Source organism: Alosa pseudoharengus, unplaced genomic scaffold (genome assembly GCF_046254945.1).
Source record: "Alosa pseudoharengus isolate Yale_2024_CS ecotype anadromous, Long Island Sound unplaced genomic scaffold, YU_APseudo_1.1 YU_APseudo_1.1_scf_16, whole genome shotgun sequence".
NCBI lineage: Eukaryota > Metazoa > Chordata > Actinopteri > Clupeiformes > Clupeidae > Alosa > Alosa pseudoharengus.
Window position 1 is genome coordinate 15,299,688 of NW_027468630.1, and position 27,716 is coordinate 15,327,403.

The 27,716-nt window shown below is 44.5% G+C and overlaps 1 protein-coding gene across 1 annotated transcript; it reads right to left on the reverse strand.

Moving 5' to 3' along the window:
• LOC143125594 (transcription elongation regulator 1-like) lies at nt 1–25,158 on the reverse strand. Its single transcript, XM_076287212.1, has 20 exons — nt 25,100–25,158; nt 21,910–22,015; nt 20,339–20,473; nt 17,340–17,529; nt 16,779–16,970; nt 16,080–16,250; nt 14,729–14,835; nt 14,383–14,471; nt 12,969–13,132; nt 12,225–12,306; nt 12,005–12,125; nt 9,727–9,816; nt 8,544–8,662; nt 8,214–8,364; nt 4,507–4,668; nt 2,781–2,963; nt 2,424–2,603; nt 2,160–2,243; nt 1,330–1,430; nt 1–1,162 (listed from the first exon to the last, which is right to left on the reverse strand). The coding sequence occupies exons 1-20, from the start codon at nt 25,144–25,146 to the stop codon at nt 961–963; spliced, it is 2,676 nt and encodes an 891-aa protein (XP_076143327.1). The 5' UTR covers nt 25,147–25,158; the 3' UTR covers nt 1–960.
• Between the last annotated feature and the right edge of the window lie 2,558 nt (nt 25,159–27,716).

A 27,716-nucleotide genomic window follows, 5' to 3' on the forward strand; every position in this document is an offset into this window, starting at 1 on the left:
TGACTTTATTTGCAGTCAGCAGAGAAAGGTCATTGATAAGAAACATTAATGTCAGAGCCATATATTACAGCAGAGAATTTATGCCCGGCGCACACACACAGACACACACACACACACACATGCGTCCCCCATACACACTCACTCAGTCCTGTAGAAAAGCACACTGCTAGTATTGGTCCAGCATCTGTAAACACACACGCACACATCCAATCTGTCCTGGCTTACAGCTTGTCCTGAGACATTTCTAAGTGTTGGTGTGGGTGTGCGTGTTATAGAAAAGGGTGCGGTAAATTAGGCATTTAAAAAATGTGTGGCAGCTGGAAAGCTTGTCCAGTTAGCAAGGTGTGTGTGTGTATGAGTGTGTGTGTGTCTGCGTTAGTTAGCAAGGTGTGTGTGTATGTGTGTGTGTGTGTGTGTGTGTGTGTGTGTGTGTGTGTGTGTGTGTGTGTCTGCGTTAGTTAGCAAGGTGTGTTGTGTCTGAGTGTGTGTGTGTGTCTGCGTTAGTTAGCAAGGTGTGTTGTGTCTGAGTGTGTGTGTGTGTCTGCGTTAGTTAGCAAGGTGTGTGTGTGTATGAGTGTGTGTGTCTGCGTTAGTTAGCAAGGTGTGTGTGTATGAGTGTGTGTGTGTTCGTTAGGTGGCTGGCTCTAGATGTTCCCAGTGTGTGTGTGTAATGAGGTTGAACGGTAGACATGGCTGTCTTAAGGCAGGTGCATTATGTTTTATGTGAGAATATCAGAGTGCTTGTGTGTGTGTGGCCTTCCATGTGTCTCTGTGTGTGTGTGTGTGTCTGTCCATGTTTGTGTGAATTACAGGATGCAGGTCTAATCTAGTGAGGCAGGTGTGTGTGCGTGTGCGTGTGTGTGTGTGTATGCAGGTCTAATCTAGTGAGGCAGGTGTGTGCGTGTGTGTGTGTGCGTATGCGTGTGTGCGTGTGTGTGTGTGTGTGTGTGTGTGTGTGGGTTATTTTGTGGAGCGTCGCGTGGGTTCCGAAGCTGTGGGGGGTGGTGGGGGTCCGCGGCGTTCTAGCTCGCTGATGTAGGACATGAGCAGCTTGTGCCGTTCCTCTGGAACACAATCTAGAACAAGGTATCGCCGGTCGTTCTCCAGAACGTTCTCCAGGTCCCGCAGGTGCTGATCCGACTCCTGCAACAAGTTACGGGATCTGGAGAACGAGAGGAAGATGAATTACTCCATGGCAGGAGAGGATGGCAATACAGACACACACACACACACACTGACACACACTCACACTCTCACACACACACTCTCACATACACACAGACAGACACACACACACAGACAGACACACACACACACAGACAGACACACCTGTAGGTGATGAACTTGGTTTCCTTGAGGAGTGTTCTGAAATCAGCTTTGGCCGTTACGTATTTATCTCTGATGTAGTCCTCAAACTCTCGCTGGCGCTTCTGCGCACACACACACACACACACAAAAAGAGAGAGAGATGAACACAGAGAGAGAGAGAGAGAGAGAGGGATGAACACAGAGAGAGAGAGGGAGGGATGAACAGAGAGAGAGAGAGGGATGAACACAGAGAGAGAGAGAGGGGGATGAACAGAGAGAGAGAGAGAGAGAGAAAAACGATAGGCGTCACTTCTCTGTGAAGGAGTGCTGGAGGCACAGGAACAGTGCAGAGTGGGGCTGGGCTAAAAAATGATGTGCATTATGATGATATTATTGTTTAGCTACATCGCCCAGCACTCCTGCACTTTTCCCTATGTTGTTTAGTCTAGTTCACGATATACAATATATATCTCGATATTTAGAAATTTACTCTAAAAGAATTCATGAATTCTCACTTTCAGCCTGTGATGTTTCAAATCATACCAGTACGCTAGGCTAAATCAAACCAGTCCAATCCCTGCAAATAATGATTTGCATTAAAACATTCTTGGTTATTCACAGGTGATTTATATTCTATATTTGCATGTAAAAGCAGGGGTGAAAATAGTTCTTCTTTCCAGTAGTCTACTATGAAAAATGTTTCATAGGGAAAAGTGTGCACACAAAAATTTCAACACACCTAAATAGGGTACATCAGTTGATTTATTTTATCCTATTTGCAGAGCGTTATGGACTGTTATTTGGCTTTATCATTTATCATGAGGGGAGGGGGGGGGGGGGGGGGGGCTCCCCCGGTCACTGCTGGAGAACTTGATGCAACGGGGATCCTCTTTTATGAGTTTTTTCACTTCCTTCCATGAGGTGGTCAGAGAGATCTACGCAAACACACACACACAAACCTTTCAATATGTATTATACTAAATCATTCATTATTAATTATTATACTTGGGCAAACACTGTGCAGACAACAAACACCAGGCAGACGTACGGTGTGTGTGTCGTCCAGCAGACGACTAAACACACACACACAGACAGATGCAGTCAGTGGTACGTACGGTGTGTGTGTCGTCGAGCAGCTGCCTGAAGAGCTCCTTCTTCTTCTTGGCGAGCGCCTCCACGTGCTCGTTAAACAGGCGCTCGCGCTCCTCCCGCTCCAGCACCGACGATGACTCCCAGCGGTGATCCTTACGCAGCGCACGCCGCGTGTCTGACCACGACGCGTCCGACGTCCGCACCTGAGGCACGCACACACACACGCACACACAGTCATGAATGCTTTAAGAACTTGATGGTCTACACTCTCTTGTGCTGCTCTCCCACCCTGCTGATCTGTGTGTGTGTGTGTGTGTGTATGTGTGTGTGTGTGTGTGTGTGTGAGAATGTGAGTGTGAGTGAGTGTGTCTGTGTCTCACCATATCAGACATGAGGGCTCTAAAGTGCTGGATGGCCTCTTCTCTCTTGTGCTGTTCTCTCTCGCGGCTGATCTCTCGGCTCTGTTGGCTTCGCGCCTTCTGCACTTCCCGCTCACGCTCCCTTAGACTGGCCTCTGCACGTGCCGCACGAGCCTGCTCACGAGCCTGCTCAGACGAGGGGTTCTACACACACACACACACACACACAAATATAAATACCTGCTCACGAGCCTGCTCAGACGAGGGGTTCTACACACACACGTAGGGCTGCAGCTATCGATTTTTTTTGTAATCGATTAATCTAGCACTTTATCAATCGATTAATCTGATTTTTTTTTTTTTGCATTTTTAAACAACCAAAACAAATAATGCATAACGAAAATGACATGGCTGTAAAATGATCAAGCAATTGGCACAGAGGTATTTATTCTAACTCCAACATCAGGCTACAAAACTAAGCCCATTTATTGCAATTTACCCATTTAGTGTTTATAAGTGCCAGTGCCAACAATTAAATAATGTTCAAAATGCTCTCTGTAAAATTGCAGCCTCTTGTGCATGACTTAGCTGGGCGAACAAAGCTGTCCATACTATGTTGTGAAGTGCTGGGAGGGAGAAGAGGGAAAGCAATTTAATGTATTAATATGCACAACAAGTTTCATGCTGTAATCTAGACCTGACATCAAAGTAAATAATCTGTTTTATGTAGATTTCTACAGCTGCAGCATTTACCATTAGGCTACTAACAAATACTTTTACAATTAGGCTACTAAAAAAATAGCCTACCATTAGGCTACTAACAAATAATTTTACTATTAGGCTACTAAAAAATTATTTCTGGGGTGAGCCTATTTGCTATGGTAACCTAGCAACCTGTGTGTGTGTATGTGTGCACGTGTGCGGTGCGTGAGGGAAGATGAGGGTGCATGCATGTGTGTATAAGGGGTTCTTTTTTAGGCATACTGTCTTGCAATTGAACGTGAATAAGTTTACTACTTAAAAACATCAAAGCTAAACATTATATTACGACATCGCTACAAATACAGTATGTGATTAAAATCAGCCAACATCAATCTAGGCTATAGGCTACGTAGATGATAGATAGGCTAGATAGATTGATAGATGGCCTACTTTATTAACGCTTGGTGAAACAGCATGGAGTGGATGTTTTCGGTTCAGATGCTTGTTCTTTTCCTTTTTGAGTATGTAATGATCCCAAAACTTTACTTGAAAACTTTAGACATTCTCTGCCATTTATGGACATCTTGACTCCGCCATCGCGCCAGCTAAATTCAGAATGTATCACGATTCACGCGCTAGTGGTGTGCTTCCTGAACAACGGTCCGTGTGGAACAATCAGATCCCTGCGCGTATAGTGCGCGTCATAGGAATTTAACGAGGCTTCGAGGCAGGGTGAGTAATTTTTGTAATCGAGTTATTCGAGTAACTCAATGAATCTTTTCAGCCCTACACACACGCATGAATAAAATGACAGATAACATAAATAATAACGTTGAAGGGGAGTTCAGGCTGATGCTGAGTCAGGTGACAATCCTCCTGGAGCACGAAGCCCTGAGTACCGACCCCTGAGGAACCTCTAGGACCGACCCCTTAGGAACCTCTAGGACCGAGTTGGCCTGATGGAGGATGGAGGCAGACAGTGGGGTCTAGAAAATATGTGCACACACACACACACACACACGCAAACACACACACACGCACACACCTTGGCCAGCTGGTCTGTGTAGGCCTTGAAGAGTTCCTCTCGTGAGTGCGGCTCGACGGCTCGGCATCGAGAATCCTCCTCCAGCTTCTCCTTCAGCTTACTCCAGCGCTGCCCCACCTCCACACACACCTCCTCACACAGGGCAAAGAAGTCCTGCCGCACCTACACACACACACACACGCGCGCACACACACATCAGCTTACTCCAGCGCTGCCCCACCTCCACACACCTCCTCACACAGGGCAAAGAAGTCCTGCCGCACCTACACACACACACACGCACACACACAGACATATGCACGCACACACACACACACACACACACACACGCACACACACACACGCACACGCACACGCACACACATGTATGCATACGCACGCACACACGCACACACAGACAAACATACATATGCGCGCGCACGCACGCACGCACGCACACACACACACACCCAGTTAGTGTTTAGTGGTATATCTTAGTATATCTTGGCCTCCTCTATATATGTATGTGTGTGTGTGTGTGTGTGTGTGGGTCAACATCACAAATAAGGATTTTTCAATGCAAACTTATCATTCTTGTGATTGGGAGTCTTGGGCATGTGCACAAACTTGTTTTACGTGGATTACAACCGTGTGGACTAAGTAAGCCAATTGCAAAAAACCTTGCAAAGTACTGCTCCATTCCTGCAATAATAGGTAGTTTATCCATCTGGAAGCGACAACGCCATGTTTACCCATAATCATGCAGTTCAGAATGAAAATAGCACAAAGTCTGATCAGACCTGCCTAAGTGTGTAACATGCTTCCTTCAATGTTTGGATCTGTGAATCTTCCCCTGTGTTAAGGTCCAAATAAAAGCATTCAAATGTTTGCAAACAGTGTGTGTGTGTGTGTGAGTCTGTGTGTGTGAAAATCTGTCCAACCCTAAAGTTAAGGTCCAAATAAAAGCATTCAAATGTGTGTGTGACTGTGAAAGGCCTCCTCTGGAGTCTCTCACTAATTCATCCATCTGACATTTCTCCATCATGAATGTTTGATGGTGACCTTTTACCACACACACACACACACACACTATTTACAGCAGGTTATCTTCCATTCTGCTAAATGTGTCTGAACTGAAACTCCCAGCCAGTTAAGTGCATTTCCCATAAAGTGCTGCTTGTTAACAAAGTGCAGATTTAAAAGGGTGACTGAAAAATAGAGTGCGCAATCAGATGACTGTGGTAACCCCCAAAAGGCTACCTAGCATGTTGCTAATCACCACCCGTAGGGAGCTAGCATGTTGCTAACCACCACCTGTAGGGAGTTAGCATGTTGCTAACCACCACCCGTAGGGAGCTAATATGTTGCGAACCACCACACATAGGGAGTTAGCATGTTGCTAACCACCACCCGTAGGAAGTTAGCATGTTGCTAACCACCACCCGTAGGGAGCTAATATGTTGCAAACCACCACCTGTAGGGAGCTTGAGTACATCGGCTATTGACACCCGGCTTGATCAATCATGGTCATCGTAGGGCTGTGATGGTATGGATGTTTTCTTACCGTGGTTGGAAAGCAAGAAATTACCGCGGTTTTGTGGTATACACCCCCCCCCCCCCAAAAAAAAAAAAAGCTGCAGCAACTTCAAAGATCACTGGACCAAATGCTCCAGACATGAAAGAAATAAGCAGTTTATCAACAAGGATATCACGATTTTAGAACTGTCACATTCATGACGTTTATGCTAAATGTTACAACGCTACCCACGTTTTAATGACTGCGTTAGGTTGTAACAAAGGTAGGTCCTAGGCTAGCCTAGGCCTATGTCGCTGTTAAGTTAAATTCTGAACAAACTAGAACATCTTTTCAAATTCTTTTTCAACTTTCATGGAGTAAACATGTATGACTCCTTTCTGGCCAAATTTCACAGCTTTCACGTTTAACAGCTTTGTGTAAATCGAGTTTGAACGGAGAGAATAGAAGAGTGTTACGATTGTGTGTACGAAGTATTATTTGGAAAACGGAAGGTTAGCCTACTTAACGTACGTTCTCTGAGAATCAATGTCATAAGATGGTTCATCACATTACACATCACGACATTACACACGTATGGTTGAAAAGAATCTCAGAAATAATCACGTTATGCAGTCAGCTTAAGACCTCTGCAGGCGGGTACATGAAGTCGAATTCCCCAAATGTTTTATTTTTTGCGGTGATGACGGTGACGAGCTCAGACCTGCGGTAGGGGTCACGTGACTGTGGTATTGCGGTAATGCGGTTACCGTCCCGGCCCTAGGTCATCGTATCGCCTTGCCAGTGAGTTGATCAATCATGGTCATCCTCACAGTTCCAACTTTGAGGACGTGTGTGTTAGGTGACAGCATAAAAGGGGGGTGTCTCTGGGTGTGTGTGCGTGCGTAACAACATAGAGGGGGACGCACGGAGAAGCTAACTGGGCAGTAGCTTGGCGTAAATCAGAGCGAATTTCGCCCACATACAAACTGAATGAGGGGGAATTGGAAAGTGTATTGGAAATCTGCCGTTATAGCCATTCAGATTCCCATCCATCTGGTCATATGGCAGTTATGTACGGGTTGTGTACGGGTCGTGTACGGGTCGTGTATAGGTAGGCCTGTCACGATACCAAATTTTGCTTGACGATAAATTGTCTCAGAAATTATTGCGATAAGCGATAATATTGTCGTTCTGAGCATTTCCCTCGGGAAGAGGAAGACGGCCCACTTGTTGTGTTTTTTTTCCCCAACTGGGAAAACTGCAGTGGATGAATGTGTTTTAGATGCATATGCATGTTTGTTGTGTTGCCGCTTTTAATTGCGACTGTTTTCCAACAAATGCGACACACCGACTCGCACACGTTCAGTGGTTCACCACGGGCATTCGGTTTAAATCCGAAATGCTCCCACACTGCAGCTGTCGCGTTTGGCTTAGAAACCAATTCCATCTTTTTTGTCTCGAATAGGCATAGCCTATTCGAACTCGCAACTAGCTTTCTCTCTGCCTAGTGCCTACCGGTATACTTCTCACGCGACTCTTTAGCTGCACTCTGTGGTAGGCTACGCCAGTAGTCCCGCCTCCCCACACACCATGCGACTGACAAGTGACATGAGGGTTCACTCATGGTTACTCTAAGGACCCGAGAGAGAGAGAGAGGGAGAGAGAGACGAGGAAAACAAACAAGCATGCAAATGGCATTTATCGTGGCCAGAAAAATTATCGAGCTAATTTTAATTATCATGCGATTAATTGATTTATTGAATATCGCGACAGGCCTATGTATAGGTCATCACATTCATTCATTTAGCAGACGCTTTTATCCAAAGCGACTTAAAGAAAGAGAATAACAATCAAGCTGCAGTGCAGAGGAGACCTTAGCTAAGAATCACTACTGAAGAGGGTAGAGGTTGTGTGGGGGTTGTGCGGAGGTCATATAGTGGTCATGTAGAGGTCAGTTGGATGTTGTGTTGATGTTGTGTAAAGGTTGTTTGGATGTTGTGTAAAGGTTGTGTGAAGGTCATGTGGGGGTTGTGCGGAGGTCATATAGTGGTCATGTAGAGGTCAGTTGGATGTTGTGTGGATGTTGTGTAAAGGTTGTGTGGAGGTTGTTTGGATGTTGTGTAAAGGTTGTGTGAAGGTCATGTGGGGGTTGTGCAGAGGTCATATAGAGGTCATGTAGAGGTCAGTAAGATGTTGTGTAGAAGTCGTTAACCTTGTCCTGGCGGTTCTTGCTGCCATCCTTGTCCTTCTTGCGGAGTACAGCCACGTGTTCCGTGTAGAGAGCCTCACGGTCCTTCATCTTCTCAATGGCCTTAAAGCGAGCATCTTTAGCGTGGCGCGCCGCAAACTCACTAAACGTGGTCCTGCAAACACACCCACACAAAGTTACCTACACACACCAGCCAAAATCACTAAAAGTGGTCCTGCACACACACACACCAAACCAAACTCACTAAACATGGTCCTGCAAAACACACATCCACACACAGACAACACACACACACACACACACACACACACACACACACACACACACACACACCGGAGGCTGAGTTTGGACTCCTCCATCATGGTCTTGAAATCCTCACGGGCCTGAAGAATCTTATTCTTCTTCTCCTTCCTCTCCTCCTCAGCGCGAGTCTTCACATACTGATCAAACACCTGGGGAGAGAGGGGGAGACAGAGATGGACAGAGAGAGAGAGAGGAGAGGGGAGAGAGATAACTAGGTTAACCACACACAAACAATCTTTGGAAATGAGAAAATCAAATGATAGTGTGGGTATGTGTGTGTGTGGAAATGACCACACTGACCGGGTAGAAAAAAAACTATGACTACCAAACTACTGCCAGCTAAGTGTGTGTGTGTACTGCCAGCTAAATGTGTGTTTTTGTGTGTGTATACTGCCAGGTAAGTGTGTGTGTGTGTGTGTGTGTGTGTGTGTGTGTACTGCCAGGTAGGTGAGTGTGTGTTTGTGTACTGCCAGATAAGTGTGTGTGTGTGTGTGTGTGTGTGTGTACTGTCAGATAAGTGTGTGTGTGTGTGTCATAAGTCACTGAAAACAACTGTTGTAAAGCCACTTCTCAAGAAGAATAATCTGGATGCCTCCATGCTAAACAATTACAGGCCCATATCTACATTTTGATCACTTTCAGTCAGGTTTTCAGGCAAATCACAGCACTGAAGCAGCTCTTATTAAGGTTTTCAATGACATACGAATGCATTGCAGAATGCAGATTCAGGTAAAACATCAGTCCTAGTGCTACTGGACCTTAGTGCAGCATTTGACACTGTTGATCACAATATTTTACTACACAGACTAGAAGACTGGGTTGGATTTACAGGCAAAGTTATCAACTGGCTCAAATCATATCTACAAGGAGCTTCTTTGTTGCCATCGAAAACTGTACCTCAACACCAACGTCCTTCACCTGTGGTGTTCCCCAGGGGTCGATCTTGGGGCCACTATTATTCAACCTCTATATGCTCCCACTTGGACAAATCATCAAAAACAATTTGATATCATAGCTACAGTATGCAGATGACAAACAAATTTATTTAGCTCTGTTGCCTAATGACTATGGTCCCCTAGAACCTCTTTGTGTATTGAACAAATCAACAACTGGATGTCTCAAAATTAAAAAGTATGTTTATCGTGATATATCGCTATTGTTTTATCGCCCAGCCCTATGTATGTGTTTGTGTGTGTTGGGTAAGATGTGTTACCTGTTTCCTCTCTTTAGGGTTCAGTAAGAGGTAGCGTGGGTCGAACACGATTTTATGCAGCTCCTTATCCCACGTAGAGAAGGCTGACACCTGAGAGAGAGGGAGGGAGAGAGAGAGAGAGAGAGAGAGGGAGAGGGAGGGAGAGGGGGAGAGAGAGAGAGAGAGGGAGGGAGAGAGGGAGAGGGAGGGGGGGAGGGGGGAGAGAGATAAAAACTATTAAGCAACTAGACTCACTGACCACAGACAGAGAGCACAAAAGAACGACCCCCAAACATGATAGAATCCAAAAGAAAACAGAATGTGTTTGTTGTTTTGTGTTTGTTGTTTTGAGTGTTTGTTGTTTTGAGTGTTTGTTGGAGAGTCAGGAGAGTTTGTTGGAGAGGCAGATGCATCCTCCTACAATGTATACAAAGTACAGCCGATAATAGTAGTGTGTGAGTGAGTGAGTGAGTGAGTGAGTGAGTGAGTGAGTGAGTGAGTGAGAGAGAGTGTGTGTCCTGCAGAGAGCTGTATGGTGTGTTTCTTTAATGAATGACGTTCCACACCGACTAACCCCCCTCTGCCCTTTATACACACACACACACACACACACACACACACACACACACACCAGGAACCCCTCTGCTCCTTTAAACACCCCTCAACAGTCCAGTAATTACCATCTCACACACACACTTAGTAAACACACAAGCATGCAGACAAACTGACACACATTTAAGACTACCCTAATTACCTGTGCACACAGACACACACAAGCGTGCGCGCGCACACACACACACACACACGTCACAGCCTGGAGAGCTCCAATTAACCACACACACACACACACAGGTCAAAGCCTGGAGAGCTCCAATTAACAACACACACACACAGCTCACAGTCAGGAGAGGTCCAATTAACCCCCCCCACACACACACACCACCCTGTCTGACACTGTGTGGGGTGCGCGAAGGCCTTGATGTTTGGCCTTTCAATAGTCGACTTTCATCTTTCATCTCCTCAGACCTGCAAAGGCCACTCTTTCACCCCCCCCTCCCCATCACCTCCTGCTCTCTCCCTCCCTCTCGCATCCTTCACCCCATTCTGTTTTGATAGTTGGCCTCAGTTCTAAAAGAGCCTTAGTGTGTGTGTGTGTGTGTCCAAAGGCCAAAACATCAACAAAGATTTACAAGCACTTATGGTACCATAGCAACCTTTGATCAGATGTCAAAGGCAGTGAGGTGCATGCTGGGTGAAAACCACCATCATCATCATCATGTCATATCTACTCAGTCTCATGGGCAAAATGTACCATTGAGATCAATATGTTTTTTATAGAGCTACCACAGGTTACTCTATACAACCACAGGTGGCACTGTGGTAACTCTAAATAAAACATATTGATGTCAATGGGGCATTTTGCCCATGTTCAGGGTGAAAAATAAAAAAGAAAGATTTGCATAAGACAAGTCAAATTGGTGTTTTTAAAAAGAAGGGATCATGGAGAATAAAGAAAAACATATAAAAAAAATATTTGTATATTCCCACAAGGTGTTTGGGTGCTCTGAAAATGATAACCAAAATGATTTTTCAGACTTGTGAGTTCTGCTGTTCAGACCCTGAAGGGATTTATTTTTCTGTTCATTGCTTTTTGTGAGAGTGTTTCTACTTATCGCAGTAAGGAAAATAAATCAAGAGCCTATGTTGAGTACAAATATGTCTTCTGAAGGCCTAAACAGAGCCCAGCCAAAAACTCCAATAAAATTTTGATTAACTTTGAGGGACAACTATGACCATGCAGGATCATCCAGACCAAACGTGACAATTTTGCTACATACTATTCCTATTTATGTACCAGAATGCAAAATTTGAGCCTCCTACATGGTTTAGTTCTTGCGCTGTGGGCTTGTGAACTTTGACAAAAAAAAGAGGCCGACACCCCCCTCTCCCTGTAAAACTGGCTGTATCTTGGAAAGTATTGATTAGTAAGTAAGTAAGTATTGAAGAGTAATTTTACAGTGTGTCTCCTGGATAACATAGGTACACCTATGATTAGATTTTTTTGAGACCTAAGTGCGTGGGCCCTGGTTGAATTGACGTGGAATGACCCATATAGACTACAAATAGTCAGAACATGTGTGTATGTGTGTGTGTTTGAGTGAATGTTTTTTGTTTGTTTTTTGTCTGAATATTTTGAGGCAATTTTACAGAAACCGTATTCACCCAGGGAAGTATCCCCTCATACCTCATACTCTGCTTTAGTGTGTGTGAGTGTGAGTGTGTGTGTGTGTGTACATACTCCACGTTCGAGCAGCATGTCTTTGAACTGCTGCATGCGAGCTTCCGTGGGAACGATGGCTCTCTCTCGTGCTGCTTTAAGCTCCGCCTCCACTGCTGGGTCCTTCTCTGGCTCCTCTTGCCTACACACACACACACACACACACACACACACACAGCCATATATAAAAAACAACAACGTATGCATGTACTGTGTTTGTGCGGGTGTGTAGGAAACTCACTTCCTCTTCTTAGGTCTGATTGGCTCCTCCTCCTGCTGATCAGGTGGCCCCACCTCCAGCTCCTCCTTCCTCATCACCATCACTATGACGACCAACAGCATATCACACACACACAGCAGCATATCAGGACATTGGGAACACACGCACAAACACACGGGGACACACACACACACACATGTGCACGCAGATCATGCATAAAACACATGCTGTGTGTGTGTGATTATGATATGTGCAGTAATATAAGGTGTGGAAATAATGATTATTTTGCTGTATTCCATTGAGCTTCCCCCATTGTTTTTGCCTTTGTGTTATAGAAGGAACTTGCATAAATTATCTTTTTTAGCATATGTGTGTGTGTGTGTGTGTGTGCGTTTAATTGCATAAATTATCTTTATTAGCATTTTTTTTTAAGTTGAATTATAATATTGAGCTATTTTTTTTACAGTTTTGAAAATGAATGTTCCCTAAATCATTAAAAGTTATCTCAATATTGACCAAAATAATCATGATCATGATTAAATGTGTGTGTGTTTAATTGGAGCTCTCTAGGCTGTGAGCTGCATGTATATTGCATGTAGTGTAGTGTGTGTGTGTGTGTGTGTGTGTGTGTGTGTGCATATGGTGTAAGTGTGTGTGTGTGTGTGTGTGTGTGTATGTGTGTGTATGTGTGTGTGTGTGTGTATATATGTGTGTGCGCATGGTGTGTGTGTGTGTGTACTGTATGGTGTAAGTGTGTGTGCTGACCTGGCTTCGGTGGCTCTAGTGAAGGTGTGTGTTTGTGGGGCGGGTCTTGAAGGCAGCGATCCACATCAGCTCGACCAATCAGCTCACTCGGCCTCTCCCACTTGGACATACGTGTGGTTGGGTTGTAGAAGAACACATGGTCATCACCTGTCCACACCACACACCTGCGCACACACACACACACACACACACACACACACGGTCATCACCTGTCCACACCACACACCTGCGCACACACGGTCATCACCTGTCCACACCACACACCTGCGCACACACACACACAGTCATCACCTGTCCACACCACACACCTGCGCACATGCACATGAATTTTAATAGTGACGCTGCATAAAGGTCACACCTACAAAGCTGTTGAGTTCATGGTCACCCTCACGTATACTACATTAAACGCCTCATCGCGAATACGACATTAAACGCCTCATGGTCACCCTCACGTATACGACATTAAACGCCTCATCGCGAATACAACATTAAACGCCTCATGGTCACCCTCGCGTATTCGACATTAAACCCCTTATGGTCACCCTTGCGAATACGACATTAAACGCCTCATGGTCACCCTTGCGTATACAACAATAAACGCCTCTGAGCGTATACGACATTAAATGCCTCTGAGCTCAGATACCTGAACCGAGAACAGGGATAAACCGTAGGCTGTGTAAATGTGACACCTCGCTAAAGCCCTGTCGTCTCGTCTGCGTACGGTTGCAGTTGGCTGAAATATGTTCGGTCTGTGATGAGCACCACAGCCTCATGGGGAACACTACCACTGTGTGTGTGCGTGAGTGTGTGTGTGTATGTGTACCATGGTGTTCCGGCGATCTGTGTATGTGTGCGTGCATGTGTATGTGTGCGTGTGCATGTGTGTACCATGGTGTTACAGTGATAGATGTATGTGTGCGTATGTGTGCGTGTGTGTGTGTGTGCGTGTGTGCATGTGTGTGTGTGTACCATGGTGTTCCGGCGATGGGTGTATGTGTGCGTGTGTATAGATAGATAGATAGATAGATAGATAGATACTTTATTGATCCCCAGGGGAAATTCAAGGACTCAGTAGGATACAGACATCACACACATTCACTAACAGCAGAAAAAAGTCATTAAAAGTATATAATATAAAAACACAACTAAGCAATAAGGACGGTAGAAGATAAGAAATATACTAAAATACAAATTATACTAAATAACACTTAATCTAAATCAATTCTAAAAACAGTATCCACATAGTGGGTGATTAATCAATCAAGAGGCGCTTGCAATGACTGAGGCAGGGACTGAGTCTGTGATTCTCTGTGCATATGTGTATGTGTGCATGTGTATGTGTGCATGTGTATGTGTGTGCATGTGTGTGTGTGTGTGTGTGTATGTGTATGTGTGCATGTGTGCGTGTGTATACCATGGTGTTCCGGCGATGGGTGTGGTAGCCACTGGTTTAGCTTTCTGAGCAGCTTTCTCCTCTTCAGTCATGTCTTCTTCCTTTCGCTCCTGTCGACACACACACATTATACACACACACACACATTATACACAAACACATTATATACCCACGCAGACACACACACACATTAGTTTTTAGATTTTAGAATGTATATTTGTTTATTGAAATAAATACTATATTTTTGATAAACTCTGATGTCCGTCTTCATATTATGTTGCGGCTAATGAGCCGGCCATAACACACAAACACATATTATATACCTACGCAGACACATACATGTGTGTGCGTGTGTGTGTGTGTGTACCTCCTTGTGATCTGGTAGCTGCTCAGTCTTGGTCTTGTCTTCCTCCGTATCCATGAGCTCAGTGTCATCAGCAGCCACACTGGAGTCCTGCTCCGCCGCTTTTTCTACTACACACACACACAAAGACACACTTGATCTCTTGTATGTGCGAGTGCAAGTGTGTGTGTGTGTGTGTGTGTGTGTGTGTGTGTGTCAGGGTTTCCACTCTCAAAGAGTTTCCCTGAAATTTAAGGACTCGTCATAGTTAGAGGCACAGATCAAAGGCCATATACACACACACAAATTGGCCATTTCTTTTCACGAATCCCATGTAGTAGGATGTGAAGGATCCATGTTAGTAGCTCATTAGTAGGACATCTTGTACTACCTGGTAAACCAAACTCATTCACCAAGTGAATAGTTTGGCCACTCACGACTGGGAAACCTTTCCAACACTGGCAAAGACTTTACGAGTGATGACTTCAGCCAAACCAATCACATTGATCAGGGACTCATAACGTTACTTCCTACTTCACCTAAACTTTACAAACTCACAATAAACAGCACTGGCACCTTTGCTGTAAATAAATGCGCACATTCTTCTGACTGCAATTTTTGATGTTTGCAGGCGTTGCAACTACCGTTTACCAAAGCCACTTTCAATTCCGAAACTATAGCGCCATCCCCTCTCGTCACTGATTGGGGAGGTAATCTGTCGACTGATGGAAACATCAGTGACCTATGGTGTTCCAGACTAGTATCTCCCTGAAAGGCTAATCCTGACAACATCATCATACTGTATCATCATGGCATCTGACTCCCATTCTTTTGCTTCATGTTCGATAATGGGGATGCGCTGCGCTCTTAAAGCTATTATCATAACGAGTTACTTTTAGCAGCTACTGTTAGCAGCTACTGTTAGCAGCTATACTCATAAGGAGCAACTGTTAGCAACGTGATCGTACTCATAAGGAGCTACTGTTAGCAATGTGATCGTACTCATAAGGAGCTACTGTTAGCAGCTACTGTTAGCAGCTATACTCATAAGGAACAACTATTAGCAGCTACTGTTAGCAATGTGATCGTACTCATAAGGAGCTACTGTTAGCAGCTATACTCATAAGGAGCAACTGTTAGCAGCTACTGTTAGCAATGTGATCGTACTCATAAGGAGCTACTGTTAGCAATGTGATCGTACTCATAAGGAGCTACTGTTAGCAGCTATACTCATAAGGAGCAACTGTTAGCAGCTACTGTTAGCAATGTGATCATAAGGGAATTAGTATTAGCTGACTGAGATATCTACTAAACAGCTATCAACCGTGTGAGTGTGCGTGCGTGCGTGCATGCATGCGTGCGTGCGTGTGTGTACCTGCTGGTTTTTCCCATGTGGTCTCACGCGTGCGGTGGTTGTAGTAGTACGGTTTCCCTTCCGGTGTCTTAAACTCCGCCCACTCCGACATGCCCAGTCTGGCTGATGAGGTCATCGGCATCTGATGGGGCATCATAGGAAGTAAGGGCGGGGCCATGCCAGGAAGCATACCTACAGACACACACACAGAGAAGCAAATCTAGAGAAACAGTCCTGTTGAAGAGTTCTATACATTTAGTGTGTGTGTGTGTGTTTGTGTTACAGGGTAACGGTAAGGGCATTGTGTATATGTATATGTATGTATGTGTATGTGTATGTGTGTGTGTGTGTATGTGTGTGTGTGTGTTACCTGGTAGCGGTAAGAGCACTGTGTATATGTATATGTGTGTGTATGTGTGTGTGGGTGTGTATGTGGGTGTGTGTGTGTGTGTTACCTGGTAGCGGTAAGGGCATTGTGTATATGTATATGTATATGTGTGTGTGTGTGTGTGGGTGTGTATGTATGTATGTATGTGTGTGTGTGTTACCTGGTAGCGGTAAGGGCACTGTGTATATGTATATGTGTGTGTGTGGGTGTGTGTGTGTATGTATGTATGTATGTATGTGTGTGTGTGTTACCTGGTAGCGGTAAGGGCACTGTGTATATGTGTGTGTGTGTGTGTGTGTGTGTGTGTGTGTGTGTGTGTGTGTGTGTGTTACCTGGTAGCGGTAAGGGAATTGGCACCCTGAATGGCGGCACCATGACGGGGGGGAGGGGCATGTGGTTGCCAGGGGCAGCGAGAGGAGGGGGCAACGAGACACCCGACACCACTGCTGTTACCGTGGGAACAGTCACTGAGGGCACAGGTGTCGGCATGACGCTGGAGGGCGTGGTCACTGGGGCTTCAGTGGCTAAAATACCAGAACATCAGAAACCCAGCTATGACATCATCACCGTTAAAACACACTCTCACAGAACATCAGAAACACAGCTATGACATCATCACCGTTAAAACACACTCTCACTGAGGTACAGTATGACATCATCATTATGAAAGGGAAACTTGGCAGGATTAGCTATATTTACTAAATGGGTTTATTAAGTTGAAATAATTGCCAAGTTCCCATTTAAAACACACTCTCACTGTGGGAGGGGCTTGTGGAGTGGCAAGAGGGGCATGTGGAGATGTGGGAGGGGGTTGTTGAGATGTGGGAGGGGGTTATCAAGAGGCAGGAGGGGTTATTGATATGTGGGAGGGGTTGCCAAGAGGTGGGTCTCACCTGAGGGAGAGGAGGGAGGGCTCTGGGACGACTCCACAGCTGATTGGCTGCTGCTCTGGAGGGTGGGCATTCCCATTGGCCCCACACCCTGGGGGGTTATGAAGGGGGTCAACTCCGCTTGCTGGACGACCTTCACACCCTCCGGCTTGGTCCACACAGACTCACGCGTTCGTGCGTTATAGTAGTATACCTGACACACAGACACACACACAGACACACACACAGACAGAGACACAGACAGAGACACAGACAGAGACACATGTTCATGTGTTATACTGTAGTAGTTTACCTGACACGGACATCGACAGTTACTATATACACACACTACACAACTCACATATCCTCGTAATATAGTAGTACACCCGCACACACACACACACACACACACACACACACACACACACACACACACACACACACACACACACACACACACACACACACACACACACACACACACACACACACACACACACACACACACACACACACACACACACACACACACAGCGTACGGAATTAGACATTATTGTGCGTAATCGGAGTAAGAGATTAAGATCAATCGTTAAAACATTATTGTGCGTAATCAGAGTTAGAGATTAAGATCGATCATTAAAACATTATTGTGCGTAATCAGAGTTAGAGATTAAGATCGATCATTAAAACATTACTGTGCGTAATTAGCATTATTGTGCTTAATTTTGCGTAATCAGCATTATTGTGTGTAATCCGATTAAAACATTATTGCACGTAATCAGCATTATTGTGCTTAATCAGAGTCATTAAACCATTATTGTGAGTAATCAGCATTCTTGTGCGTAATCAGATTAAAACATTATTGTGCGTAATCAGCATTATTGTGCGTAACCAGAGTTTGGTTGAAATAACGGCTGAACCGACCCACAAACAGCGTAAGAAGTAGGGTTGGGTATCGTTTCAATTTGAACGATTCCGATTCCAATTCCGATTTCTTATTTCGATTCCGGTTCCTAACGATTCTCGATTCCGATTTTTTTTAAAGGCAGGGTCAAAAAAAGTTTAGGATATTTTAAATGAGCTAGCTAACCAACGGTCTTTCTCAGGGTATCTGCACATTTTCCAAGTGCAAATTTAAAGACTTTTAAAGACCTTTTCAAGACATCTAAATGAAAATTAAGACTATACCACGGCAAAAAGATATATAAGACTGTTTAATGCAATAGTTTTTTTTTCCTACTAATTTTAACCCCCACCCCATTTTGGATGTCTACAGAAGTTACCAAAAATATTTTGGCGAAAGAAAATAATTGTGTGTGAATTACCTTCACAGCTATAAATGCCCAATTTTAGGGTCTGGACTGCTTGCTTTTGAAGCTGGCTGTACTGTACATATTTGGTTTTGCTTACTGCTGAGGCTGTTCTTCACCTGTGTCTGTAGTAGCCTAGGGCTACTTGCCAAAGACATGTGCACTGGACTGGATTCCCTTAAATATTTTTTTCAAAGTTAACTAAGCTATTTACATATTTTAATAAGCCTACTTTATATAATTTACTATGTGCATCTATTGTCCATATGCAGCACAGCAAATTAAAGTTAATCCACTACTTTACATTTTGCATACCAGTTGTATCTAAACCAACCAAAGCTTGACTGAAACATTGTAAAACCATTGACTTGTTTTAAATTAATTAAGAGACAGGTCCTCTTCGCATGATCCTGCTGAAAACTGCTGGTTTCATCTCAAGCACGCACGTTATGAACGCACGTATTTTTATGTAGCAGTCGCCGACATTCAAAGCATATGCGGTTATATTTCACAACTTTTGCTAAGTAGGCCTAGCCTACTGGGAAACGCTGGCAAGAAAGCTGCTGGCAGATATTACAGGTAGGCTATTATAACTTAAGACATATATTTTCTTCCCTAGGCTAGGCCAGCAACACACGCTGGAAAGATGCAAACAGATCAACTTAACATACCGGTATACAGTATTTCCTCCTGATTGCGAAGCACTGCACATAATTTCACCAGCAGTCTTCGCGTCCATAGTTTGTGAAACGATGCTGCGTCCGAGCAAAGACTTTAGATGCCAAGCGCAACTCCAAAAAGGAGAACAAATAAACGTCCGGCTTGAGGCTGCGCCGGACGCCGGACAGGGCTTTTAAAATCCATATGTCCGGCCTAAATTCGAACATATGGCCAACCTATCGCTAACTGGCTTACCAACTCTTTCTCCCGCTCATTCTACCGTAGGCTCCCTCATTCCACGTAGGCTACCCTGTCTATCTCTCAGGCCTCAGCTACACCACGAAAACGCCAGGCATATTATTTTGTACATAGGCCTACTGTATTATTACCGTTTTCACACCTTTAACCAAACCCGTGAAAAACATCTTCACTCTGCAACCACTACACTTCCTCCCGTAGCCTAATAGCCTATCACGTATACAATTGCGTTTTAAATACACGAAACTGGATGGAGACATCACTCGCTCTCTTGCACTCGCTGGCGGTCCCATACGCACATTTAATACCTCTCTTTCGAAAATTCAGTTGTAGCCTATTTAAGACTTTTTAAGGATCCTCGGGAACCCTGCTTTCTGAATGAAATAGTCTGACCTTCTCCATGAATTTTAATTCTATTAACTATGCGCTTCTTCGTTGGTGTTAAGACGTTTCTTCTTCCTGTCGGCAGACTGGGAATCGAAAGTAGGAATCGAAATTTAAACTTTTGAACGATTCCGGGAAAATCGCAAAGATAGTCCCGGTTCCAACCAATACTCGATATTCGATACCCAAGCCTAGTAAGAAGTTTCCATTATTTCAATCCAGCTCTGGATTAAATTCGGCTCCTTTATGTCTAAACCTGTGGAAATTGCAGAGAATACTGATCTCCACTGAAGCCTAACAACAAGCTTTTAATGATTTCCAGAGCACGAGCTGGAGGACCAAGGGCCGAGGAGAGATGAAGCCACACACTCACACTCACACACACACACACACACACACACACACTCTTACCTTGCCCTCAGGGGTTTTGTTCTCCACCCAGATGCGTTCTGGGGCAGGTGCGGGGACAGGCGGGAGGCCGGGAGGGAACATCAGGCCAGGAGGGGGCGGCATGGAGCTGCCAGGTGGCGGCAGAAACGGCGGCCTCTACAGGATAAGAGCGGAATTACATCAGCAGCTACATGTATTGAACCGGTAAGTTATATTCATAGACCTCTGAAGTTCGCCTATAGAAAGGAACAAAAGCGGTCATCTTTGCCCATATGAGGAGATCCAGGTGTCTTACCGTACCAAAGATCACATGCATCCATAACACACACACACACATACACTCACACCACCTCCATTTGCCATGCTGGAAATCTTGTACCCAATATCACAGTACGCATGCAAAGGCAGAGGACAAAAGTGTGCAGAGCAAAACGTCTGCATTTCAGACTCTTCGTCCCCGTGAGAGTGTAACAGGTGCGATATTTCAAAATAGCGGATCTTCTTTTGTGTAGGCGAACTTCATAGATCTATTGACTGTAGTGAGTCGGCGTGGGCGTGACCAGATTTCCAGCATGGCAAATGGAGGTGGTGTGAGTGTGTGTGTATGTATGTGGTGCAGTGTGCCCACGGTTCGGTATGCATAATTTGTTTTGCCCCACAGCACGATGTCCATGTCAGAGTCAATAAAATAATCCCTGCAAAGAGCTGCAACTAAGCATGCTAAGTTCGACATCCAAACAGTATTCTAACGTTAGCTTAGATATCCAAACAGTATTCTAACGTTAGCTTTGACATACGGCTTGATTGCATAACTTAACTTAGTTTGGTCTCCCCAATTTAGTATGTTGTGATAAGATCTTAGCAGAGTTAACTTGAATGCAGTAGTTTTGAACAAATTTGCGCAGCATGGCCACGATGCTAAGCGGATTTAATGGCAATTTAGCCAGTCGTCTTCTATGCAATGTTTCTATGTGGCAACAACAATCCTTTAACAGTTGTTAATGTTTTGTTAGATGTACATGCAGAGGAGGAGCAGATCCGTTACGAGAGAGAGTATAAGTAAGTATAAGTATACTCTTTTGATCCCATGAGGGAAATTTGGTCTCTGCATTTATCCCAATCCGTGAATTAGTGAAACACACTCAGCACACAGTGAACACACAGTGAGGTGAAGCACACACTAATCCCGGCGCAGTGAGCTGCCTGCAACAACAGCGGCGCTCGGGGAGCAGTGAGGGGTTAGGTGCCTTGCTCAAGGGCACTTCAGCCGTGACTACTGGTTGGGGTTCGAACCGGCAACCCTCCGGTTACAAGTCCGAAGCGCTAACCAGTAGGCCACGGCTGCCCCAGAGAGCGGGGTGGGGCAAGGAAAGGCTGGGTGCGTGAAAAGCGCAGCTCAATAAAAGGATTTGATCTCATTTACATAGTAGGCCTACAACATAAAACATTATTGTGTGGCGGTCAGAGTTGATTTTATGGCGAACCGCTACAGATGTATGGGGAACACTGAAACTGTGTGCCAATTTCTTTCACTGTTTCATTCTGGAGTTACTAAGTGTGTGCGCGGGAGGCTGGGTGTGTGTGTGCACTACCTGCAGCATGGCAAAGGGAGGCGGGGTCCGCAGCAGAGGGGAGGGGCCCCGCAACACTGGAGGCGTGGCTGGAGGAGCGTTGACACGGAAACGCTGCTGAGACATACTGTGGGGGGGAGAAGAGAGAGAGAGGGTGCGATAAGAGAGAGAAAGAGGGGGAGAGAGGGGGAGAAGAGAAAGAGAGAGAGAGAGAGAGAGAAAGAGATAAGTAGAGAGAAAGAGGGGGAGAAGAGAGAAAGAGAGAGAAAGAGGGGGAGAAGAGAGAGAGAGGGGGAGAAGCATCACACTTAACCTCTCTCTCTCAGTGACAACGTGCATCACACTCACCAACCAATCCTGAACAGTCTATTCAGAAGAGGGTGTGACATTTAGGTGTAGACCAGGGGCCTGTACTACGAAGCGGGGTTTCTGGCTTATCTGGCTAACTTCGAGAGTAACTTGATCACGTGTGGCGTAACTTCCCGATTAACCCGTACTACGAAAGGTGGATAGGTTTTAACCGAGGTATGCTGCCATGGCAATTTACGCTGCATCTCAAACTTGCTCCGACCAGGTTATGTTCTTGGTTAACCCGAGGTTTCTGTTAACCACACCCTTTATAAGTACCACCCCTCCACTAACAATTTCTCCCGAGACATGTCGGCGTACCTGGATGATCCATACGACATTGGAGCACAAATCGTGAGGGACTCTCTTCGCAGGGCGAGGGGTTTTAGAGACCGCCAGAAAATATATATAGCCTACCCGGACGATATTCTCTATGAAGATATAGATTGTCATCCGAGGGAATTCGTTATCTTTGTCAGATGATCTAGGAAGACGTCTCATAGCAATGCCCGTACGTGGACATTCATGTATTCCATTGGTGATGCTGAACATCTGAGCAAGAATAGCCTACTGTATGTCCGAAAATAAATCGGACATAGGCCTACAGTATGCTGAACATCTGAGCAAGAATAAATCGGACATATAGTAGGCCTAATAAATTAAAATCACCATTTTTACAAACGTATTGAATTGAATGTCATATTACTGTACCCTGCACATAAAGGCTACACATTTCCACAGCACCAGAATCCGACCGAATGCCTCCCTCAACCCCCTCCATAATCGGCCTTCCACTATTATTTGTGATGGCCAACTCCTCTGCTACTGTAAAACACTCTGGTGCCTTACAGTAGTGTTCAAAGACACCTTTTTCTTGTTAATTGTAAAACAGAGGCCAAGTGAAGGCTATAAGCATAGGCCTACATGTTTTCATAATTAAGAAATATTAATGCAAGCTATGACTATATAAACCACTATTCTGAATAATGTGTTTGTTTGTGTTTCATTTTCACCTGCTGCCATGTGCATTTGGCAATGGTGTTGCATCTGAAATGTTCACAGGATTAGGCATACACTAAATCAGTCAATGGGGCTACTTTAACATTCAATTATCCTTATTACTGTAATCTATATGCCCACTTCTAAATTGTGTTGCATCTGTTGGCATTTCTATGAACTCAAAATAAATAAGCAATTTAATTATTTAAACTCATTAAATTCATTCCGCAAGCTATTAATCCTCCGTATTTGAAGAACATGTGGACATAAAACTTTACTTTTAGGCATTTAGGCTACCCGATCTGCAATACGTTGCCAACAGCCTTGCCTTGCTTTGTTTACTGCCGACGTATTTGATTTTTGTCGTAGAGTGGGTTTTAATTCCTCATAACTTGTCATAATAATTGTGCATTCCTCATCTGTAAAATAAGGTGAACGCGTCATCACTGAAAGTGGTGATTTGCGCTGCAACCCGCCCCTTTTATGTGAACGCGCACAAACTCCAATGAGGTTAACCCCGGCTCAACAAATCAACTTCATAATCAGCGTCGTAGTACCGATTAACACCACTAAAGATAACCAGGTTTTGTCAACCCCGGTTTAACAAAGTAACCCTGGGTTACATCTGGGTAGGTTAAGCTCCCTTCGTAGTACAGGCCCCAGGAGTGAACTTTCAGTTCAACAGCGACGTTAGTGTGACTGTCTATGGGTAGCGTAGGCTAGTGTTGTTCAACAATGAGCTAGGTTAATAGAAGATGGAAGCAGTTCCGATTTGGTTTCAAAACGAACTAGCAAGGGATTTTGAAATTAAACGTACAACGATCCGTGCATTAAGGCAGAAGGGCTACCTGTGTGCACGTCGGGCTGTTTCAAAACGACATCTCACTCCTCACACAAGCTTTTCTCGTGCTACGTGTTCGTCTATGCATCCTCCAGTTTGATTTTTAAATGAAACTTATGAGATCCGCGCATTGAGGCAGATTTGACTACTGTCTATGAGTGCATCGGACTCCAACCTGTCTCAAAACAAAAACGCAACCGTGTCACTTATCAAAGTTTGGGCGTGCTGAGAATAATATTTTCCAAGATATTATATTATATGTCCAAACATGGCCTCCAAGATAAGGCATTTATGAGAGTGTAAAACTGATACAAACTCAAGGGTGAAAAATTAAATGAAAACATTGGAATTTAACAAAAAATATTTTACAGGTCTTAGTTTTGGGACCTAAATATTAGGCAGACAAACTTTTAGCAAAATCTGAGACGGTGCAGCAACCATTATCCTGGATTTCGTCTGATTTGACACGGTATGACCCTGTTACTAAGTTCACTGGCAAAATCTAATTTAGCCTTGTTCAGGTTACCTTCCTTTACTTAACATTTATCTACCCGTACCAAGACAATGTTTACCTACCCGGACTACTGTAGTATGACACTGTTTACCTATGCGGACTGTAGTATGACACGGTTTACCTATGCGGACTGTAACTTAGCAAGACATTCTTTGCCTATCCGGGCTGTAACAACACATTTGGGTTATTACCAACACGAACTGTAACAAAATGCTATTTACCCATCCGGACCGTTCGCAAAGTTTCGGGACGGGCTAACATCGCACACCCTGCCCAGCTATATGGGACAGGTGACAGGCTTAGTCCACGCTAACGGTTAGCTACCTACGAGTATCCATCGGGTTGTAGCTAGCGGTGCCATGCTCAGCTAAGCCGGGCGAAGATAAACTTTCCTGCTACTGTGGGCTAGGGGCCAAACAGTCCACTACTCCAGTCCGCTTGGAGAGTGTTCACCGCAGCTCTATTCTACTGCTGCAGTAGTGATTCTGGACCCGTTGAAAAACTCTCACCTGGTTCCATTGAACCCGCTACTGCTTGAGTCTGTGTGCTCCGCCATTACAGGAAATACAAGCGTGATGATGGGGGAGATGCTTCCGGTTGGAACTCCGGCATGTAGTGATGTGCCCAATGAAGCGAGGCTTCGGAGCTTGTGTCGAGCAGAAAGGGGCGTGCCAGATGAAGCCCCGGTTCGAGGCTTGTGTCGTTTCCATAAAAATCACGTGACTGATGACAAACGAGGCCTCGGTTTGTGAGTGTGACGTCTGAAGCTTCGTTTGGGACACACACCCACGTGACTGCTTCGGAATCTGATTCAAAGGCTTTGAATTTCGCGAACCAGGGCACCCGCTCTAGTGTCGGAATGAGTTGTGTTGTATTGCAAGAGCCAGGCGAAATTTGTGGGTAGCCCTGATTTATATAGGATGCTTATTCTGTTTGTGAATTTACGTTCTTTTCTTTCCGGAAAATGTCCATAATCCATAATATCATGCACATATAAAAATAAAGAAGAAATAGCCTAGGCCTAGCCTAAAGCTTTGCCATTTAGAACAATGACATTAAAACGTGTCTGCGTTGCAATCTTGTCTCAACTTCAATCATGTCATTTAAAAGCAATACAGGCTAATAATTTCGATGTAGGCCTAACAATAATGGCTGACATATTTTCCTTTTATTGAAAGTTTGATTCATGAAACGTCAAACTATGTCAGGTAGGGTTTGGTTTAATTAGGCGCGTGGTCGTTTCCTTTTCACTCTCGTCCATAGCGTGTTGAGGTTGATAAAACTTCATCCTGGTTCAGAAGCTAAGTAGTGTCTACTGTGGTCGTTAAGTGGATGGGAGACCGATTGGATCATTGACTGGGATAACATGATTTCACGCCTCCACGGAAACACCAATCTTCACGTGATAACGAGTGACGGGATTATGTTGCCTAATCGTATTTTATTGTATTGAATTGAGACAAACAGAAATGCACATTTCTTGCAACACTTTTAATGTAATGAATGAGAACATTTCGAAGCTTTGGCATTGTGTTGAACGTTGTAGGCATTCTTTTCACTAGTCCGTGACTGCGGGGCTTTATGCAAACCACCAGATGTCGCTGTGTTTTCCTTATCTTCCATGTTTCGAAGCTTCGACACATTACTCGGCACATTAGGGAAATGTGCCGAGTAGCGCTCGAGGCTTCATTTACCCATCACTACCGGCATGCCATTGGTCAGATTTACCATAGACGTAGAAATCGGACATTTCAGAAAAGTTGATTGTTTGTCAGTACTTTTTCGACTTTCGAGGGAGGCTACAAAATTGTACTATTTTGTTAGGCCTTCAAAATATTAATACGATGAAACAGAGAACGTTTAACACTAGGTGAATTCCAAATCCATAAATGAAGTGTGGACAGGTGGACCGTCGTGTGCGCAGACTGGCGGCGCCGCCTACCGCAGCATCCCTGTAAAGGCACCTTAACAGTGTTAGTCATAACGTGATGGTCCATAACATGACCAACAGCACTTCTGTCATAGACCTCTGAAGTTCGCCTACAAAAAAGAACCAAAACAGCCATCTTTGCCCATATAAGGAGATCCGGTTGTTAATTGAAGCTAACTACCTATGGCAAGTTGCATTGCAAGTTATCTCTGGGGTAGCAAAAATCTAAGTGTGCCGCCTTCACGTAACGGAGATCACAGTATCCACTCGAAGGTAGAGGACAAAAGTGTGTTCAGGAAAACGTCTGCATTTTAGACTTTTTCATCCCTGCGAGAGTTTAAAAGATGCGATAATTCAAAATCCACATGTTATTTTCCCATAGGAAAAATCGCCAGATACCGGATGTCAAACATGGGTGCTTTTTTGTAGGCGAACTTCAGGTCTATTGTCTGTGCGGCCCTCTGTAGGCGATTACCGACCTCAGCGAGTTTATAGGTACCCACGGTCATAGTGGGTAGGAAACTGCCCCCCCAATCAAAAGAGCTGTTACAGGAATTCAGAGATGATCTTCTAGACTGCTGTCAGTGCATTCCTTCCATATTTAATCCGAGTTATGTTCATACTTGCAAAGGGGCATATTCAGTTTATTATTGCACTTCTCAACCAGAAGGAGACCCCGAGAGCAAATTGTTAAGGTGTCTTTAAGTGTGCTGCTAATATGGGTGGAAATGGTCCAGTGATTTTGTGTGTGTGTGTCTTATGTGAGATGGAGATAGCGGTGTGTATCCAGGGTTTCCATCACTTGTGTGAAAGTTGTATTGGCAAATTTGTTGCCAAGCCCAATGTGTTGTATTTATTATATCGGAGACAATTCAGAACTACATATCAGCAATTAAAGTCCTTAGAAATACTGCTGTGTGCAATATAAATTAATATAAAGTATTTTGCATCTGTGATGGACTTTGTGGACACTTTTTGTGCTTGTTGTTACACTGCCCATTGTTGTTTGCTCAATATAACATTGTTGTATTTAGTATTCAAAATAAAGTTTTGTACCAAAACAAAGTAGTGGGGAATCCTTGGGATACAGTAAGGGTTTTGTACTGAAAATTACAGTAATGATAATGTTAAAGAGACTCGCAGTAAAGCTACTGTTAAGGAAAAGATACGGTAACTTACAGGCAACACTGTAGCCA

What these genes read in the sequence shown, in the direction of transcription:
- LOC143125594 (XM_076287212.1), bottom strand. Translation starts at nt 25,146, where the DNA reads ATGGCGGAGCACACAGACTCAAGCAGTAGCGGGTTCAATGGAACCAG. An exon ending in CCCTCCCTCCTCTCCCTCAG is followed by an intron (nt 16,971 to 17,339) that starts GTGAGACCCACC and finishes CTGGTATTTTAG; the next exon opens with CCACTGAAGCCCCAGTGACC. An exon ending in ATCAGACCTAAGAAGAGGAA is followed by an intron (nt 12,126 to 12,224) that starts GTGAGTTTCCTA and finishes GTGTGTGTGTAG; the next exon opens with GCAAGAGGAGCCAGAGAAGG.